Source organism: Anomaloglossus baeobatrachus, unplaced genomic scaffold, assembly GCF_048569485.1.
Source record: "Anomaloglossus baeobatrachus isolate aAnoBae1 unplaced genomic scaffold, aAnoBae1.hap1 Scaffold_397, whole genome shotgun sequence".
Lineage (NCBI taxonomy): Eukaryota > Metazoa > Chordata > Amphibia > Anura > Aromobatidae > Anomaloglossus > Anomaloglossus baeobatrachus.
In genome coordinates, this window is record NW_027443307.1 from 222,679 (window position 1) to 240,700 (window position 18,022).

At 49.0% G+C, this 18,022-nt stretch overlaps 1 protein-coding gene across 2 annotated transcripts in view; it reads right to left on the minus strand.

Annotated features, from left to right (window-relative positions):
• Positions 1–18,022, minus strand: part of LOC142276364 (large ribosomal subunit protein uL1) — a 43,898-nt gene that overhangs the window by 15,170 nt on the left and 10,706 nt on the right. The window contains exons 3-5 of one of the 2 annotated variants that reach the window (XM_075332603.1): positions 10,684–10,764; positions 9,090–9,238; positions 8,666–8,838 (exon numbers count right to left, since the gene is read on the minus strand). In XM_075332603.1, coding sequence (XP_075188718.1) covers positions 8,666–8,838; positions 9,090–9,238; positions 10,684–10,764 — 403 coding nt within the window. Of the gene's footprint in view, positions 1–8,665; positions 8,839–9,089; positions 9,239–10,477; positions 10,623–10,683; positions 10,765–18,022 lie in introns of those variants that run through there. The other variant, XM_075332604.1, reaches the window with a different exon arrangement.

Consider the following 18,022-nt stretch of genomic DNA (forward strand, 5'->3'; position numbering starts at 1 on the left):
CATGCATGGGACTACAAGGCTCAGCATCCTCCATCCAGGACTGTATGCAGTTTTTTACCCAAAAAGAAAAAAAAAATGACATGGGCTTCGCCATATTTTTGTATGCTAGCCGGGTACAGCAGGCAGGTACGGGCTGCCCCCAACCCCCAGCTGCCTATTTGTACCCGGCTGGGAACCAAAAATATAGAGAAGCCCTTTTTTTTTTTTATTTTATTTCATGAATTTCATGAAATAATTTTAAAAAAAAAATGACGTGAGCTTCGCCTAATTTTGGTGTCCAGCCGGGTACAACTAGGCAGCTGGGGATTGGAATCCACAGTGAAGGGTGCCCAAGCTTTCTGGGCACCCCCACTGCGAATTGCAGTCCGCAGCCACCCCAGAAAATGGCGCTTTCATAGAAGCGCCATCTTCTGGCGCTGTATCCAACTCTTCCAGCTGCCCTGATGCCGGGTGGCTAGCCGGGTAATAATGGAGTTAGGGCTAGCTGTATATTATCAGCTAGCCCTAAGCCCGAAATTCATGGTGTCACGCCAATATTAGACATGGCCACCATGAATTTCTAGTAATGATAGATAAAAAAAAAATACACAACACACAGAAAAATATTTTTATTAGAAAGAAGGGAATTTTGTTTACTTACCGTAAATTCCTTTTCTTCTAGCTCCAATTGGGAGACCCAGACAATTGGGGTGTATAGCTATTGCCTCTGGAGGCCACACAAAGTATTACACTTAAAAGTGTAAGGCCCCTCCCCTTCTGGCTATACACCCCCAGTGGGATCACTGGCTCACCAGTTTTAGTGCCAAAGCAAGAAGGAGGAAAGCCAATAACTGGTTTAAAGACCAATTCAATCCGAGGAAACATCGGAGAACTGAACCATACCACATGAACAACATGTGTACCCGAAAAAACAGAAAAACCCCGAGAAAACAGGGCGGGTGCTGGGTCTCCCAATTGGAGCTAGAAGAAAAGGAATTTACGGTAAGTAAACAAAATTCCCTTCTTCTTTGTCGCTCCATTGGGAGACCCAGACAATTGGGATGTCCAAAAGCAATCCCTGGGTGGGTAAAAGAATACCTCATGATAGGGCCGTCAAACGGCCCTCTCCTACAGGTGGCCAACCGCCGCCTGAATGACTTATCTACCTAGGCTGGCGTCTGCCGAAGCGTAGGTATGCATCTGATAATGCTTGGTAAAAGTAAGTAGACTCGACCAGGTGGGTGCCTGACACACCTGCTGAGCCGTAGCCTGGTGCCGTAATGCCCAGGATGCACCCACGGCTCTGGTAGAATGGGCCTTCGGCCTTGAGAGAACCAGAAGCCCAGTAGAACTGTAGGTTTCAAGAATTGGTTCCTCGAGCCCCCGAGCAAGGGTGGATCTGGAAGCTTGCGACTGTTTACGCCGACCAGCGACAAGGACAAAGAGTGCATCCGGGTGGCGCAGGAGCGCCATGCGGGAAGTAGAACCTGAGTGCTCTCACCAGAACCAACAGATGCAAATCTTTCTGAAATTGATGGACTGGACGAGGACACAAAGAAGGTGAGGTGATATCCTGATTGATATGAAAATGGGATACCACCTTAGGGAGAAATTCCGGAACCGGACGCAGAACTACCCTGTCCTGGTGAAGGACCAGGAAGGGAGTTTGTATGAGAGCGTTGCTAGCTCGGAAACTCTCCTAAGAGACGAGACCGTTACTAGAAGGCCACTTCCCGTGAAAAACGGGAAGGGAGACATCCTTCAAAGGCTCGAAAGGCGGCATCTGGAGAGCAATTAGAACCTTGTTCAGATCTCAGGGCTCTAACGGCCGCTTGTACGGAGTGCTGAGAAGACAAACTCCCCGTAGGAACGTGCGTACCTGAGGAAGTCGTCGTTTCTGAAAAAATACAGATAGCGCTGAGACTTGTCCCTAAAGGGAACTGAGCGACAACCCATTTTCCTACCTAGATTGCAGGAAGGAAGGAAACATAGACGATGCAACCGGCCAGGGAGAAACACCCTGCGCCGAGCACCGAGATAAGAACATCTTCCACGTCCTGTGGTCAATCTTGGCGGACGTTGGTATGGCAGCCTGTCTCATGGTGGCAACCACGTCCTGAGGTAATCCTGACGACACTAGGTTCCAGGACTCAATGCCACACCATCCGGTTGAGGGCCGTAGAATTCAAATGGAAGAATGGCCCTTGAGACAGCCAGTCTGATTGGTCTGGTACCACAACATCCTCGGCCAATTTGTAGCGACGAGGATGGCGCGGCCGCAGTCGGTCTTGATCTAGCGCAGTACTCTGGGCAACAATGCCAGAGGTGGCACCTAAGGTAGCTGGAACTGCGACCAATGCTGAACTAAGGCGTTTGCCGCCAGAGCTCGATGATTGTGAAACCGTGCCATGAAGCTGGCACATTGTTGTTGTGCCGTGACGCCATTAGATCGACGTCCGGCCTCTGTCAGCGGCGCCAGATCTCCTGAAACCCGTCCGGGTGAGGAGACCATACTCTTTCGGCCACACCTCAGCGACTTAGGAAGTCAGCTTCCTAGTTTCCACACTTGGGATGTGAATTGTGGATATGGTGGATGCCGTGTCTTCCACCCACATCAGAACCTGCCGGACTTCCTGGAAGGCTTGCCGGTTGCGCGTTCTTCCTTGGTGGTTGATGTATGCCACCGCTGTGGAGCTGTCCGACTGAAGTCGGATATGCTTGCTTTCCAGCCGCTGTTGGAAGGATTGTAGGGCAAGATACACTGCTCTGTGTTCAAGAACATTGATCTGAAGAGTGGACTCTTGCTGAGTCCACGTACCCTGAGCGCTGTAGTGGAGAAAAACTGCTCCCCACCCTGATAGACTCGCGTCTGTCGTAACTATCGCCCAGGACGGGGATAGGAAGGACCTTCTTTTTGACCAAGAGGTGAGAAGAAGCCACCACCGTAGAGATTCCTTGGCCGCCTGAGAAAGAACGACGACTCTGTTGAGGGACGTCGACTCCTCGTCCCATTGGCGGAGAATGTCCCATTGTAGTGGACGCAGTAAAACTGCGCGAAAGGAACTGCCTCCATTGCTACCATCTTACGTAGGAAGTGCATGAGGCGTCTCAATGTGTGCGACTGGTTCTTAAAGAAGAGCTTGCAGCCCGTAGTGAATGCTGTTTGTCTAGCGGCAGCTTCACTATCGCTGAGAGAGTAAGAAACTCTATGCCTAGATATGTTATCGATAGGGTCGGGGTCGGATCTGACTTTAAAAAGTTGATGATCCACCCAAAACTCTAGAGAGTCTCCAGCGCAACGTTCGGGCAGTGTTGGCATGTTTCCTAAGAGAGTGCCTTGACAAGTAGATCGTCTAAATACGGGACCACAGAGTGACCCTGAGAGTGCAGGACTGTGACTACTGCTGCCCTGACCTTGGCGAAGACCAGTTGGACTGTCGCTAGCCGGAAGGTAGAGCTACGAACAGAGGGTGTTCGTCTCCTATAACGAAGCGTAGAAACGCTAGTGCTCTGGATCAATCGGCACGTGTGGATAAGCATCCTTGATGCCTAATGATGCTAGGAAATATCCTTGGGACCTTGAGGCGATGACATGGCGGAGGGATTCCATCCGGAACCGCCTGGTGTCCACGAGCTTGCTGAGCATTTTTAGATCCAGAACGGGACGGAACGGCCCGTTGTTATAGGTACCGCAAAGAATTTGGGGTAAAAACCGTGACCTTGTTCCTGAAGAGGAACGGGGGTCATCACTCTTTCTGCCTATAGAGTGCACCCTGTTTGCAGAAGAGCAGCGGCCCGGCCGGGAGGTGGAGAAATTCTGAAGAATCGAGTTGGAGGACGAGAAGTGAGCTCTATCCTGTACCCGTGAGACAGAATGTCTCACACTCAATGGTCATTGACCTATGGCAGCTAAATATCGCCAAGGCGGGAGAGCCTGCTACCGACCGAGGCCGCAAGTCATGAGGAAGCCGCCTTGGAAGCGGGTTTTCAGACTGTCGCTTTTTTGGGCGAGACTGAGCCCGCTAAGAATCTTAGCTCCTCTGATCCTTTTGAGTCCACATTGGACGAGGAAAAATGGGACCTGCCCGAGCCTCGAAAAGGCCGAAAACCCCGACTGCCTCTTGCTCTGTTGGGGTTTGTTGTGTCCGGGCTGAGGAAAGGATGAATCCTTACCCCTGGACTGTTTGATGGTTACATCCAACGCTCACCAAACAGTCGGTCAGCAGAAAAAGGCAACTGGTTAGGCAACCTTTTTTGGAAGCAGAATCTGCCTTCCATTCACTTAACGAGCAGACCAGGCTCTGCTTAAAAACACGGAGTAGCGGAGGCTACCGCCGCACGGTTCGCAGAGTCCAGGACAACCTGAATCGCGTAAGAAACAAATGCAGACATTTGAGAGGTTAAGGATGCCACCTGCGGCACAGATGTACGTGTAACCGTGTCAATCTGTGTAAGACAAGCTGAAATAGCTTGGAGTGCCCCAAGGGAGAGAATGCCGGAGCCAACGGTGCGCCGACAGCCTCATAGATGGCTTTCGACCAGAGATCCATCTGTCTGTCAGTGGCATCTTTGAGTTTGCAGTTCCATCTCCCACTGCAACTATGGATCTAGCTACAAGCCTGGAGATTGGAGGATGCCGCTCGGGACATTGGGTCCAGTCCTTGACCAAGTCAGGGGACAGGGATAACGTGTATCCTAAGCCGTTTGGAGAAGCGCATATCTGGATAAGCGTGGTGTTCCTGGACTGCCTCTCTGAAGGCAGAGTGGTCCAGAAAAATACGTGAAGCTGACTCCTCCACTGGAGGAGCTGTGAGAAGTAACCAACATTCTATAGATGGACGCTATAAGATTATTTACTATGGCGTCACGATCAGGTGTATCCAGATTGAGAGCGGTCTCAGGATCAGAATCCTGAGCCGCTACTTCCGCCTCATTACACAGCGAGTCCTTCTGTTAGGACCCTGATGAAACCGAGGCCGCTCATAGCGAGCCCACTTAGGCTGTCTGGGACTGACGTCCGTGCAGAGCCGTGACTCTGGGATGCGTGTGACATTCCCGGAGCTGTTAGTTATTCACACTGAGGGGGGCCATGGATCAATGATTCAACAGTGCCCATATTGTGAGAGACATGTCCGGACTGCTAGGCTTCTAGTATCATAGCCATAGTCTCAGAAAAACTGTCAGTAAATACTGCAGACACCGTCCTCATCCCCTGGCCATTAGTGCATACAGTGGGAGTCTATGTACCTGCCGGCCGTATAGCCGTACATGCTGTACCAGCTGTATAGAAAAACATGTGGTTCTGCACCTTTGTTTTACACAGAGAATATGCTGATAACTCCTCCGCATAATCCAGGAGGGTATATACAACGTGCGGCCAAACAGTGCAATGTATATAGTACAAGCATATCTATAAGTGCACTTCTGCACTAGTGGGGTTAGCACCACAGGTGCTGCTTAACGCCTGTTACAGCGATTGTGTGACTATCAGAATGCCAGGGTCTTCCACACTTGTCTCTGTATCGTACAGAAACTGACACTAATGGCTGCCGGTGTCCTTGTAGAGAAGGAAGCCGTGGGCGTGCCAGAGAAAGTGCGGGAATCCGGATTCACAGTGCACACAGTGAGAGGGGTGGAGTATGCAAAACATACTCCAGCTCTCAGCTCTGCTCTATGCAGCGTCACGCCCCTACCCTGACTGTCAGGGCTGTGGGCGGTAACGAAGGGAGACTAGGCCCAGAAGCCGGGGACTCGAGTTAACAGCGCGGCCGCCGTAAAAGCGCGGGCCGCGCTGAAGTCCCCGGCGCACCACAAGTGCCAGCCGCGCCGCAGTTCCAGCGGCCGGCGCGACCGATTCATAGAAGTGGCCAGCGTCCCGCCCCTCTCCTGACTGGCAGGTCTGGGGGCGGGAACGAACGGAAGCAGGCCGCAAAAGCCGGGGACTCTAGTTATCAGCGCGGCCGCCGTAAAAGCGCGGGCCGCGCTGAAGTCCCCGGCGCACCACAAGTGCCAGCCGCGCCGCTGCCAGCGGCCGGCGCGACCGATTCCTGGAAGTGGCCAGCGTCCCGCCCCTCTCCTGACTGGCAGGTCTGGGGGCGGGAACGAACGGAAGCAGGCCGCAAAAGCCGGGGACTCTAGTTATCAGCGCGGCCGCCGTAAAAGCGCAGGCCGCGCTGAAGTCCCCGGCGCACTACAAGTGCCAGCCGCGCCGCAGTCCCAGCGGCCGGCGCGACCAATTCCCATAAGTGAGCCTGCTTCAGCAAAGCTGAATGAGGCCATGGCACAGGCGCCGCAGCGCTGATGTCCCCCGGCGCACTACAACACCCAGCATGCTGCGGTGTGAGCGCCAAATGCACGGGGACACAGAGTACCTTGAGGAAGCAGGACCATGTCCCTGATGTACTCCGCTCCATCCAGCATCTTCTCCAGGGGCTGTAGATGGAGCACGGTCTCAGTGCCTGGAGACCGGTAAATCCCACTTCACCCAGAGCCCTGTAAAAAGGGATGGGGAAGGAATCAGCATGTGGGCTCCTGCCGCCGTACCCGCAATGGGTACCTCAACCTTACAAACACCTCCGACATACAGTGGGGTGAGAAGGGAGCATGCTGGGGACACTATATGTGTCCTCTTTTCTTCCATCCGACATAGTCAGCAGCTGCTGCTGACTAAAAAGTGGAGCTATGCGTGGATGTGTTGCCTCCTTCGCACAAAGCACAAAACTGGTGAGCCAGTGATCCCACTGGGGGTGTATAGCCAGAAGGGGAGGGGCCTTACACTTTTAAGTGTAATACTTTGTGTGGCCTCCAGAGGCAATAGCTATACACCCCAATTGTCTGGGTCTCCCAATGGAGCGACAAAGAAAAAAACACAACACAATTAGTGACTCCATCTTTATTGAAATAAACACCCCTCCGCAGTAATCCTGGGTTAGGGTCCCGCGCCGTCCAATCCGGATCCAATATCATCTGATCATTGGGGAAAAAAAAAAAAATGGGTGAACCACCCCTTTAATGCAGAACTAAAAGTCCCCCATTGATTGTGAGAGCAGCCCCTGTGACGTCATTGCCCCAGCAGAGTGGCGCGCGCGCGCGCACACACACACACACATTATACGCGCGCACACACACACATATTATACGCGCGCACACACATTATACACACGCGCGCACACACATTATACACACGCGCGCACACACACCATACACACGCGCGCACACACACCATACACACACGCGCACACACACCATACACACACGCGCACACACACACCATACACACACGCGCACACACACACCATACACACACGCGCGCGCACACACACCATACACACACGCGCGCGCGCGCACACACACCATACACACACGCGCGCGCACACACACCATATACACACACACACTATATACACACACACACTATATACACACACACACTATATACACACACACACACTATATACACACACACACACTATATACACACACACACACTATATACACACACTACACTATACACACACACTACACTATACACACACTATACACTATACACCACACACACACTATACACACACACACACACTATACACACACACACTATACACTATACACACACACACACACACACACACACACACTATACACACACACACACGCGTGCGCGCACACACACGCGTGCGCGCACACACATTATACACGCGTGCGCGCACACACATTATACACGCGTGTGCGCACACACATTATACACGCGTGTGCGCACACACATTATACACGCGCGCACGCACACATTATACACGTGCGCACGCACACATTATACACGCGCGCACGCACACACACATTATACACACACACAGCTGTGAGTGCTTTCCTGCAGTGACCTGGAACTGAGAAGGTGAGCCCAGGTCAACGCAGGGGCGCACACACAGCAGTGTGGGTGTGTGTGTATATATATAGTGTGTGTATGTGTGTATAATGTGTGCGTGCCTGCTGGGGCAATGACATCACAGGTGCTAGTAATTTCATTCACCTGACCCCGTGAAGACAGTGCCGCCCGATATCACTACCGTGACCGGGTCTCGCAGCACTGCCGTCACGGGGTCATGTGAGTCCATTGTGAACTTACCTCACCTGACCCCCGATGTCGCTGGCAGGCTCCTGTCCTGGCCCGGTGTCCTGAGGCGGCACGTCATCATAGCTACAGCTGATCGCGTCCTCCGATCAGCTGTTCTGCAGACACCAAGCTGTGTAATGCGGGCTTCAGAAACATGGCGCCGGAGATAAGCACTATGTATGCGCTGAGGCCCACTCCGGCGCCATGTTTCTGAAGATTAGATATTTACATACAGCCAGAGAGAGGGAGGAACAGGCAGCGCGGGGGGGGCGGGGAACACGTGCATAACCCGCCCGGACATCAGGAGAGAGGGAGGAACAGGCTGGTGGGGGGCGGGGAACTCCTGCATAACCCGCCCGGACATTATCTGCAGAGGTGCACACGTCAATCAAAAAGTGCACGAAATTTCAAACTTTATAAAGTTGGATTTCGCTGCCTAAACACCCGAGCTGCCCCCTGATGGTATGTACACACTGTGCATGATAGTGCCAGTACTGCACTGGCTGCAGCTTATACTCGAAAATCCTGATGATTGGTTCCCTTTAACCATCACCAAGCCCAACAGCAAAACCAACCTACCTTTTTCATCTGGAATTTGATGGTGGACTTTACTTCATCAACTTTTGCGACCATGTTTTCATTGTGCGTCAGCAAGGAGGGAAACTTTCCAGCCTTGTTCAAACCGGGTCCCAAGATACGAGGAATCTGTTTGATCAGTGACTCAGAGGCTAAAAATGCATCATATTTTTTAGCTGTGGAGAAAGAGTTTTATATCCTTTAAGTCTTGATGAGCCATATCTGTTTTAACTTTAATCAATCAATGACAATTACTTGGAATATAAAATATGTGGTAGGATTGTAGCCGAGTAATTTGATATTTAGATAATAAAATCACTTGCACTGTAAGTGCAGAAGTTACAAAGGTCAGAGCAAATTACTGAAAAAAATAAAAAAATAGGTAAAAAAAAAAACCAAAACCCCCCAAACACTTCTAGCTACACACCCAGCTTCTTCACCAGCTTCTTGTTCTTGTTTAGCTTCTTCAGGGCTTCTATGTCCATGTGGGGCAGGTCAACTGCTTTTGCCTCATCACAGTGTTGCTGGTCTCCCAAAACACACACTGAAAATTTGGGTCTTGGTGTAGACTTTAGCCTAAAAGGTACAGAGTAAAAAAGGTTAGAGAACACAATAGTTTAAAGGGAACCTGTCATCAGAAATTTAGCTTTAAACCTAAGCGTTTCCCCCTGTGCAGCTCATGGGCTGCTTCTAGCAGGTTCCTGTACTTTTTGTGGCCCCTTTTAAACCAAATTAAATACTTTATAAACTTGTACCTTTTGCTATGTAAATTTTGTAAATCGTCCATGGGGGCGGGCTCTCTGGTGACCGTTGCTGTTCCTCCAGCAGATTTACACCGCCCCCCCAACGCTGAATTTCATATCTCAGGACGCCGCCCCTGGTCCCGCGCATGCGCTGTGCGATTGTAGCGGGACAGTGCACTGTATGCACGTGTGACATTTTGCGCAGGCACGAGGTTATGGGCGGCGCTGTGTCATCAGCAAGTGCCGCCCATAACCTCGTGACCAGGGGCGTGTGAACATGCTAAGAGGGAAGATTTTTCTGGGGAAACCAACATCCCATTAACTAGTCAAAAGCTTTGTTAGCATATTAAAAACAGTTTCTGAAGACTTCTGGAAAAAGCAATTAAATGTCAGGCAGTATAACGAACTGGTTAGGCATGGTATTTACAAATATATAGGTGCTAGTGGGTGGGATGGCGTAAGGTTTCCCTTATTAAAAAAAAAACAACAACACACAATAAGGGAACAGTTATGCTACTTTCACACATCCAGTTTTTGCAGTGCGGCTCAATCCAGCTGTGAAACCTATGCAAGGGATGCGGCGAAAACACTGCATCCTTTGCATACAGTTTTACATGCGGCCCGTCTGTTTTTTTCCGATTGCGGCACGCTACTGAGCATGCGCAGTGGAAGAAACTGCATGCGGTTTTTGCCGCATCCGGCGTCCACAGGCATGCATTGAAAAATGAGCCGCAGCGGCCGGACACGCAACGATGTAGTTTTTTTGCCGGAGCAAAAAACGTGCCAGGGAAAGTTCCATCCGGCCTCCGCATGCGGCAAAAACTGGATGGAACGCAAGTTCATGCAGCACAATGCGGCGCCAATGCTGGAAAAAACAAAACCGGCGGCAAAAAAAAACCTTGATTTTTTCAGCAGAGCGCCGGATTGTGCCGCACTGTTACAGCCGGATGTGTGAAAGTAGCCTTAGCATGTCAAAAGTTTGTTTAACAAAAAAAATAAAAAAACCACAAACCAAAACAGTACTAGCAATTCGTGATGCAAAAAAAAAAAAAAATTACATCTAGGAACAAACCTTGCATAATACCAAAGTATTATTCGGTGGGTATTGGAAGACCAAACCACACCTCCCCTCATATTTTAAGACCCAGGGTGAGGGTCCGTTCAGTCAGCCTTATCACGGTAACTGAACTACCCATATTTGCCACAAGGATTCCACTCCTGCTTTTTTACGTTGTGGAGGGATATGCAAGGCAAAATCTGGGTGAGAAGTGTCCAAACCTGACTGTTCCAGAGAAACGCTTGTCTTTCTGTGGGTCGTAGTTTTTAAGGCTGATCTGGAGCTCCACAGTTTGCAGAAACCTAAAAAGTGAAAGCAGAAATGTAATCATCAACAATTCGGTATTGTCCACAGCACATGTCAATCATCACAGGACCAAACCATCAGAGAACTGTCTGTCATCTTTGGTATTTCAAACTACTACAAAGTATCAACAGTAATAAGTGTGTGTGCGCGCATTAATGTAGCCCCTCATGGTACAGGATGCCAAGACAGACAACCAGAGATAATGATCACAGAACCAGGGCTGTGGAGTTGCTACATTCACACACAGCGTTTTTCCTGCGTTTTTTGAGGATACGTTTTTCAGCTGCAAAATGCTGATCAGCCTTTTAAAAAACCGCATCACCTGAAAGGTTTCTGAGCTCATAGATAATGCTTTCAATAGCAAAAGCAGATTAGAAAAAGGTCACAAACTGACTGCTCATTCTTTGTGAGGATCTGTTTTTGAGCCCAAAATCGGATCCACAAAACGCGGTGTCTGAATGTCCTTTCTTGTCACCCATTGCCTTTGCTGGATGCCGGAGTCACTGCATTCCACTGAATTATTTTGCCATCAATGTTCGATATGTTTGTGACAAGAAAGAAATTGTTAGCAAGACACTGGCAGTAACAGATACTAAAGCCCATCACAGCAGCCAGTTTCTCCAGGCCTTCGTGGAAAAAGTTCTGCAAGATTAGAAACGCAAAAAAGAACAGGTTCTTGCTATTGTAGCGGACAATGCTTCACACATAAGTACAATGAAACTGATGAATGAGAGTAATGAACAGCTAGAAGAACATTTAGGATTCAGTATGTGTGAGATGGAGCCACAGCGCTGCTCATGTAACTGAGGAACAAACAGATATTACAACAGAAGAACAGCAAAATGATACTTTAGAATTAGATCTTGTTGAAGCTGCTTCAAAACACTTTCCTATTCATCACATGCGCTGTGTTGTGCACACACTGCAGCTGGCAATAAGAGATAACCTTAAACCTAGTCTCATGATTATAATCTTTGATACCAGTGCCTTATCTGACCAAAATACCCGTGTGTGTTTGAATTAGAGGCATATTTTCCGTCCTTCTATAAGGTGTGTCTTCCTGTCTATTTTAATATTTATATATTTGATTGCTCAATAAAGTTTTGGGTTTTATCCAAAAAAAAAGCTTATTGATTTTTCTATTTTGCATCGATACACTCTGGGTATCTCGAGTATAATCATGAGACTAGGTTTAAGGTTGTCTAAGTGGACTGATGCTCCTTGATTTAAAGTTGGGACAAATTTGCTAATTAACTAGCAATAAGAGATAGTCTGCAAGAGGGACATGCTGGAAATTGATTGGAAAAGGGAGGAAATTGGTTATTGCTGCCAGAACCCCTAAAATTGATTCCATCTTGAAGAGACGTGCTGGGAAAGGGGCAATTGTTGATCAAGCCACTCGGTGGAGCAGCACTTATTTAATGACTGAGCAATTGCTTGAACCAAGACAGTTACTTATAGATATGGTGAACCCGCAGGCAACTTTAAATGAAGGTTAATGGACACAGGTGGCTGAATTGAAGGAATTGCTTAATTACCCATTTACCATGACTAAAAAAATTACAAGCTGAGGATTTAACTCCTGGCATTTTCATAAGGGAGTGGAAGAACTTGCTATTTTGCCTGTCCCAAAAAGGAGGTCTAATTGCAGATTGCATTTCTGCTTCAATGAAGCGGAGTGAGACACAGCTATTGGAAAATAAAATTCTTCTGGCAGCTGTTTATGTGAACCCAAGTCATCGTATACTGCTTGATGATCAACAGCTTACTAAAGGAAAAGAAGCTGTGACTGAGGTAGCAGTTAGGATGAGCGGCTACAGGACTGCCAGGCGCAAGAGGACTTGGGGCCTGACAGTGCTACTGCTGCCATATCTTCATCCTCATCAGATGAGGAGTTTACCTTTGACAAGTATTTGGATGACACTGAGTAAGCAGTGTTCTTGCGTGTTCAAGCGTGTTCTTGTGTTCGAATACGGAGCTCAGGTGAGATTAAACCGATGTATATCAATGGGCAATCACATGTGGCATAATAGATGACATGGGTGGTATGACATGAAATGTACTCCTTAATTTGAAAGGTACGAGAACCATCGGCAGAGGAAAAGGAGTTCCCCCTGCCGATGTTAACACATGCCACACAGTGTCCGCATGAGACACAACCCCTCCTGGGTGTAGTAACACCAAAAAAGTTTGAAGGGGCTGGTACATAGTGGCTACGCACTAAAAAGTCACATAGGTTTCTGGATCTCCTAGGAGTCATGGAAGGGGCGTCCGGGAGCCAACCTATAAGGTCTCCAGGCTGAACCAGCTATGTTACACTATATATATATAGCCTTTATCATATAAGTGCATATCAGATATAGAATACCCAGTGTCTTGCCTAAGCTTACAAAATGCTTTGACTCTTTTTGGCCTTTTTAAATTTGAGTCCTACTATATTAATTCTTAATAAATGCTGATATACTGTGGTGTACGGGACCTAGGTGTTTAATTCCCTAACCTTGCGCTTGATACGTCCTTTATTCTATTCTTATTTATTGAGATTGAAATAAATTTTCTATATTTGCACTAAAACTCTTTGTGCTCTTGTTTATTATATGCTATTTGGAGTGTGCTGTCTCGTGGCCACACTGGAGGGTCAATGTATACCCTTCCTAGTGTGACCTATACGAGACCTTAAGGTTATAACCATGAGGCTTTTTGTTCGGATATATTATATTATATTACATATATAATACATACACACACACGTAATCTACTGTATATTACAGTGTATTACATATTTACAGTTTTAGGTGGTCTAAAGTTGTATTCCAATAAATATATTTTATGTTCTAAATATCTTGATTATTGTATCATAACTGATAAAATGTCTGATGTTCACATTGCACTACAATAATTTTTTCACTTAAATATAAGCAATATATGTGGGAGTTGGAGTCATGGGGTCTGAGTCGGAGCAAGGGAAATTGAGGAGTCGGAGTCAAAGGTTTGGCTTACTGACTCCACAGCCCTGCACAGAATAATCACACTGATAAAATGTTAGTCGTGTCAAGATTGAGTTCAACCAAACTCCTACACAATGTGAGGGGTCAATTTAAGAACATACAGCATGTGTGAACAGTTAGGCCTAAGTCACACGGTGAGAAAAACTGTGCGAGAAGAGATTGATTAAACATCGCATTCCACTCGGACCAATTTTAGCCTGTGTGTCAGCGCACGAGCGATTTTCTCAGCCCTAATCGGACCGAGAAAACTATCGCAGCATGCTGCAGGTGTAATGCGAGACTTTCTCTCGCACCCATTAAAATGTATGGGACGAGAGAAGAAAAAAAACACAAAAAAACGCACTGCACTCGCATTACACCGGTGTACCGTGCGTGCAGTGAGAGAATGGCAATAGCCTGCTACAGAGGAGAGAGGGAGATAAATCCCACCCTCCCCTCCTCAGCTGAGGTCCGCTCACACGATCAGACCTCAGTTGCAGTGACACTAGCATGACACTCGGCTCTGCTGTACTGCCAGCGTGAGCCGAGTGTCATGCAAGGGGACGCAGTAATCCCTGTGTAGCCCCTGCCTTACTTAACCACTTCACGACCAATGCTGTACCTGCAAGTCATTGGTCGCGTATGGCCCTTTTAGAGCCTGCATTATTCCCCAATCATGTCTGCTGATCAGCAAACGTGCAGCTGACAGGTGTGGGTGGATCTGAGATCTACCTGCGCCTGTTAACCTTTATATTACTCTATTAAACTGACAGCAAGATCTAAAGCGCTTTAGCAGCGATCAGTGGCCCTGTGACACGATCATGGGGTGCCAATGGCAGCATGGGGTCAGATGATGACACCTATCACTATGATGCGTTTCCTGTGATTGCCATCAGAGCAGCATTTCTCCTGATCAGAGTAATGCTGAAGCGATCGGATAGAACAGGCATACAGTCCCTTAGGGGGGACTAGTAAAATCAATAAAGTATATACTGTATGCATGTATGTATTTTAAAAAAAAAAAAAACCAAAAAAACCCAAAACATTGGACATTTCTGAACTCTGATGCCACATCAAAATATAAAATCAATTAATTTAATTAAATAAACTTTATTTCAAGAATTGCATTGTATTTTTTTCTGCTTATATAGCTGTAAAGGGATTTTTTGCAGGATGAGTGAAAGAAGGGAATTTTGTTACTTACCGTAAATTCCTTTTCTTCTAGCTCCAATTGGGAGACCCAGACGATTGGGTGTATAGCTACTGCCTCCGGAGGCCACACAAAGCATTACACTAAAAAGTGTAAGGCCCCTCCCCTTCTGGCTATACACCCCCCGTGGGATCACGGGCTGCTCAGTTTTAGTGCTAAAGCAAGAAGGAGGAAAGCCAATAACTGGTTTAAACAAATTCAATCCGAAGGAACCTCGGAGAACTGAAACCGTTCAACATGAACAACATGTATACCCGAAAAAAACAAAAATCCCGAAGGAAACAGGGCGGGTGCTGGGTCTCCCAATTGGAGCTAGAAGAAAAGGAATTTACGGTAAGTAACAAAATTCCCTTCTTCTTCGGCGCTCCATTGGGAGACCCAGACGATTGGGACGTCCAAAAGCAGTCCCTGGGTGGATAAATTAATACCTCAAGATACCGCTGCAAAACAGCCCTCCTCTACGAGGAGGCAACTGCCGCCTGCAGGACTCTTCTACCTAGGCTGGCGTCCGCCGCCGCGTAGGTATGCACCTGATAATGTTTGGTGAAAGTGTGCAGACTCGACCAGGTAGCTGCCTGGCACACCTGTTGAGCCGTAGCCTGGTGTCGTAACGCCCAGGACGCACCCACGGCTCTGGTAGAATGGGCCTTCAGCCCTGATGGAACCGGAAGCCCAGCAGAACGGTAGGCTTCAAGAATTGGCTCTTTGATCCATCGAGCCAGGGTGGATTTGGAAGCCTGCGACCCTTTGCGCTTTCCAGCGACAAGGACAAAGAGTGCATCTGAGCGGCGCAGTGGCGCCGTGCGGGAAATGTAGATTCTGAGTGCTCTCACCAGATCTAACAAATGCAAATCCTTCTCATACCGATAAACCGGATGAGGACAAAAGGAAGGTAAGGAGATATCCTGATTGAGGTGAAAGGAGGATACCACCTTAGGGAGAAACTCCTGAATCGGGCGCAGCACCACCTTGTCCTGGTGAAACACCAGGAAGGGAGCTTTGGACGACAGCGCTGCCAGTTCGGACACCCTCCGAAGAGACGTAACCGCTACTAGAAAGGCCACTTTCTGTGAGAGTCGAGAAAGTGAAACATCCTTCAGAGGCTCGAAGGGCGGCTTCTGTAGAGCTATGAGAACCCTGTTCAGATCCCATGGATCTAACGGCCGTTTGTACGGCGGGACAATGTGACAAACCCCCTGCAGGAACGTGCGTACCTGAGGAAGTCGTGCTAGGCGCTTCTGAAAGAATACCGATAGCGCTGAGACTTGCCCTTTAAGGGAGCCGAGCGATAAGCCTTTTTCCAAACCAGAATGCAGAAAGGAAAGAAAGGTAGGCAATGCAAATGGCCAGGGGGACACTCCCTGAGCCGAGCACCAGGATAAAAAAATCTTCCACGTCCTGTGATAGATCTTAGCAGACGTGGGTTTCCTAGCTTGTCTCATGGTGGCAACGACCCCTTGAGACAATCTTGAAGACGCTAGGATCCAGGACTCAATGGCCACACAGTCAGGTTCAGGGCCGCAGAATTCAGGTGGAAAAACGGCCCTTGTGACAGTAAGTCTGGCCGGTCTGGTAGCGCCCACGGTTCGCCGACCGTGAGATGCCACAGGTCCGGGTACCACAACCTCCTCGGCCAGTCTGGGGCGACGAGGATGGCGCGGCGGCAATCGGATCTGATCTTGCGTAGCACTCTGGGCAAGAGTGCCAGAGGGGGAAACACATAGGGTAGCTGGAACTGCGACCAATCTTGCACTAAGGCGTCTGCCGCTAGAGCTCTTTGATCGCGAGACCGCGCCATGAAGGTTGGGACCTTGTTGTTGTGCCGAGACGCCATTAAAGTGCTATGGAATTAATAGCGCTATATAAATGAATAAAATTATTATTATTATTATTATTAGGTCTACGTCCGGCATTCCCCAGCGGCGACAGATCTCCTGAAACACGTCCGGGTGAAGGGACCATTCCCCTGCGTCCATGCCCTGGCGACTGAGGAAGTCTGCTTCCCAATTGTCTACGCCCGGGATGTGAACTGCGGATATGGTGGAGGCCGTGGCTTCCACCCACATCAGAATCCGCCGGACTTCCTGGAAGGCTTGCCGGCTGCGTGTCCCGCCTTGGTGGTTGATGTATGCCACCGCTGTGGAGTTGTCCGACTGAACTCGGATCTGCTTGCCTTCCAGCCACTGCTGGAAGGCTAGTAGGGCTAGATACACTGCCCTGATTTCCAGAACATTGATCTGAAGGGTGGACTCCTGCTGAGTCCAGGTACCCTGAGCCCTGTGGTGGAGAAAAACTGCTCCCCACCCTGACAGACTCGCATCTGTCGTGACCACCTCCCAGGATGGGGGTAGGAAGGACCTCCCCTGTGATAAAGAGGTGGGAAGAAGCCACCACTGAAGAGTCCTTGGCCGTCTGGGAAAGGGAGACTTTCTTGTCTAAGGACGTCGACTTCCCGTCCCATTGGCGGAGAATGTCCCATTGAAGCGGGCGCAGATGAAACTGCGCAAACGGGACTGCCTCCATTGCTGCCACCATCTTCCCTAGGAAGTGCATGAGGCGTCTTAAGGGGTGCGACTGGCCTTGAAGGAGAGAATGCACCCCCGTCTGTAGTGAACGCTGTTTGTCCATCGGAAGCTTCACTATCGCTGAGAGAGTATGAAACTCCATGCCAAGATACGTTAGTGATTGTGTCGGTGACAGATTTGACTTTGAAAAGTTGATGATCCACCCGAAAGTCTGGAGAGTCTCCAGCGCAACGTTCAGGCTGTGTTGGCATGCCTCCTGAGAGGGTGCCTTGACAAGTAGATCGTCCAGGTAAGGGATCACCGAGTGTCCCTGCGAGTGTAGGACTGCTACCACTGCTGCCATGACCTTGGTGAAAACCCGTGGGGCTGTCGCCAGACCGAATGGCAGGGCTACGAACTGAAAATGTTCGTCTTCTATCACGAAGCGTAGAAAACGCTGGTGTTCTGGCGCAATCGGCACGTGGAGATAGGCATCTTTGATGTCTATTGATGCCAAGAAATCTCCTTGAGACATTGAGGCAATGACGGAGCG